Below are 2023 nucleotides of genomic sequence, written 5' to 3'. Positions count from 1 at the left end.
AAAAAAAAAAAAGTCACCTGTTGGCCAGGCACAGTGGCTCACGCCTGTAATCCCAGCACTTTGGGAGGCCAAGGAGGGTGGATCACCTAAGGTCAGGAGTTCAAGACCAGCCTGGCCAATATGGCGTAACTCCGTGTCTACTAAAAAGGCAAAAAAATTAGCTGGATGTGGTGGTGCATGCCTGTAATCCCAGCTACTCCAGAGGCTGAGGCAGGAGAATCACTTGAACCCAGAAGACAGAGGTTGCAGTGAGCCGAGATCGTGTCACTGCACTCCAGCCTGGGTGACAGAGCAGGACTCCATCTCAAAAAAAAGATAAAGGAGCACCAATGAGCTTTAAAGAACTCATGTATCCCAGCATAATGGCTTGGAGTTACTGACCTGGTTTGGGAAAGAATAGGGGCTTCCTTCTTTGCTCACCACCTTTTTGGGAAAGAATAGGGGCTTCCTTCTTTGCTCACCACCTTTCATTCTGCCTATCATTTAGCTGAGCAGCGCCAGTTGGCACTAGCTGAGAAGTTCAAGGAGCTGAAACGCAGCAAGAAATTGGAGAACTTCTTGAGTCGAAAGAGGCGACGAAATGCAGGCAAGGACAGGAGACATCTCCCTTTGAGCAAAGAGTAAGAAGGAGCTATCCTCTGCTCTGCCACTGTCCCAGGGAGACATGAATCTGTGAGGACAGCTTTGGCCACGGCTGGTTTCCATTCAAGGGCAAGGATCATAGCTGCCCTTGAATCTCATTGCCTCAGAGAAGACTAGAGGGCTCTTGGACTATCCCTAGGGCTACACAAGAATAATAGTTCAGCCTTCTGCCATGCCACACAGCCTCAGCTTGGATCTGGTTCATTGTGTCCTTGTGTTCTTTTCTCATCCTTGCCTTAAACCAGGGATTCTGATACCGAAGAAGAGGGGTCAATGAAGACCATGGAGTCTGTTCATGACTCCCAGGGCTGGGACATTATGTAGGAGCCACTTCATAAACATTCTCTTTACTCATCTTTTTGTTTTTTTGTGGCCTTTTTGTGTGTGTGTTTTTCCCCCCCCCCGAAACAGAGTCTGCTCTGTCACCCAGGCTAGAGTGCAGTGGTGCAATCTTGGCTTACTGCAACCTCCACCTCCCAGGTTCAAGTGATGGTTGTGCCTCAGCCTCCCTGGTGGCGTGCGCCTGTAATCCCAGCTACTCCGGAGGCTGAGGCAGGAGAATCACTTGAACCTGGGAGGCAGAGGTTGCAGTGAGCCGAGATCGCACCACTACACTCCAGCCTGGGCAAAAAGAGTGAAACCACCCCCCCCCCAAAAAAAAAAGTCTCAAGTAGATAGTGTCTCCAGGGACCTGGCAGAAGCAAATGTAATCCTTTCTTGAGGATTGTTCTTTAAACCCAGGCCTCAAGGAATTCTTTCAGTTAAAATTTCAAGGAATATGAGCTTACAGTTAAAGCACACAAGGAAAGAAACCACCATGAGCAAGAGTCATTAGGAACAAAGGGCAGCAGGATCAAACTGGCAAAAATTAAAATGTGAGAAGCATAAAATAAAAAATACAAAATGTCTTATGTTTAAAGAAAAAGTGTGACAAATTAATGTCAAAAGGTACTAAACTGGTGTGATTAAAAAGTAAAACTTAAGGCTGGGTGCCGTGGCTCACGCCTGTAATCCCAGCACTTTGGGAGGCCAAAGCGGGCAGATCACGAGGTCAGGAGATGGAGACCATCCTGGCTAACACGGTGAAACCCCGTCTCTATTAAAAATACAAACAATTAGCTGGGCATGGTGGCGCATGCCTGTAATCCCAGCTACTCGGGAGGCTGAGGCAGGAGAATTGCTTGAACCCAGGAGGTGGAGATTGCAGTGAGCTGAGATGGCACCACTGCACTGCAGCCTCAAAAAAACAAACAAACAAACAAAAAGGTACACTACGGGAAGTTAGAAACTACATGGTTAAGCAGCAGATTAGACTTCTTCCTAAAGGGAGAATGAACTGGAAATAGGTCTGAAGTTACACAGAGGGAGCACTGACATACAG

The 2023-nt window shown here is 47.6% G+C and overlaps 1 protein-coding gene across 1 annotated transcript in view; it reads left to right on the top strand.

Annotated features, from left to right (window-relative positions):
- The window catches only part of RRP36 (ribosomal RNA processing 36 homolog (S. cerevisiae)), a 12263-nt gene extending 11260 nt beyond the window's left edge, over positions 1–1003 (top strand). The window contains exon 6 of the mRNA XM_011960406.1: positions 488–1003. Coding sequence (XP_011815796.1) covers positions 488–624 — 137 coding nt within the window. The 3' untranslated portion in view covers positions 625–1003. The remainder of the gene's footprint in view (positions 1–487) is intronic.
- The last annotated feature ends 1020 nt before the right edge of the window (positions 1004–2023 follow it).

This window comes from Colobus angolensis, unplaced genomic scaffold (genome assembly GCF_000951035.1).
Source record: "Colobus angolensis palliatus isolate OR3802 unplaced genomic scaffold, Cang.pa_1.0 Scaffold51, whole genome shotgun sequence".
NCBI lineage: Eukaryota > Metazoa > Chordata > Mammalia > Primates > Cercopithecidae > Colobus > Colobus angolensis.
This window is presented reverse-complemented; position numbering and strand designations above follow the sequence as displayed.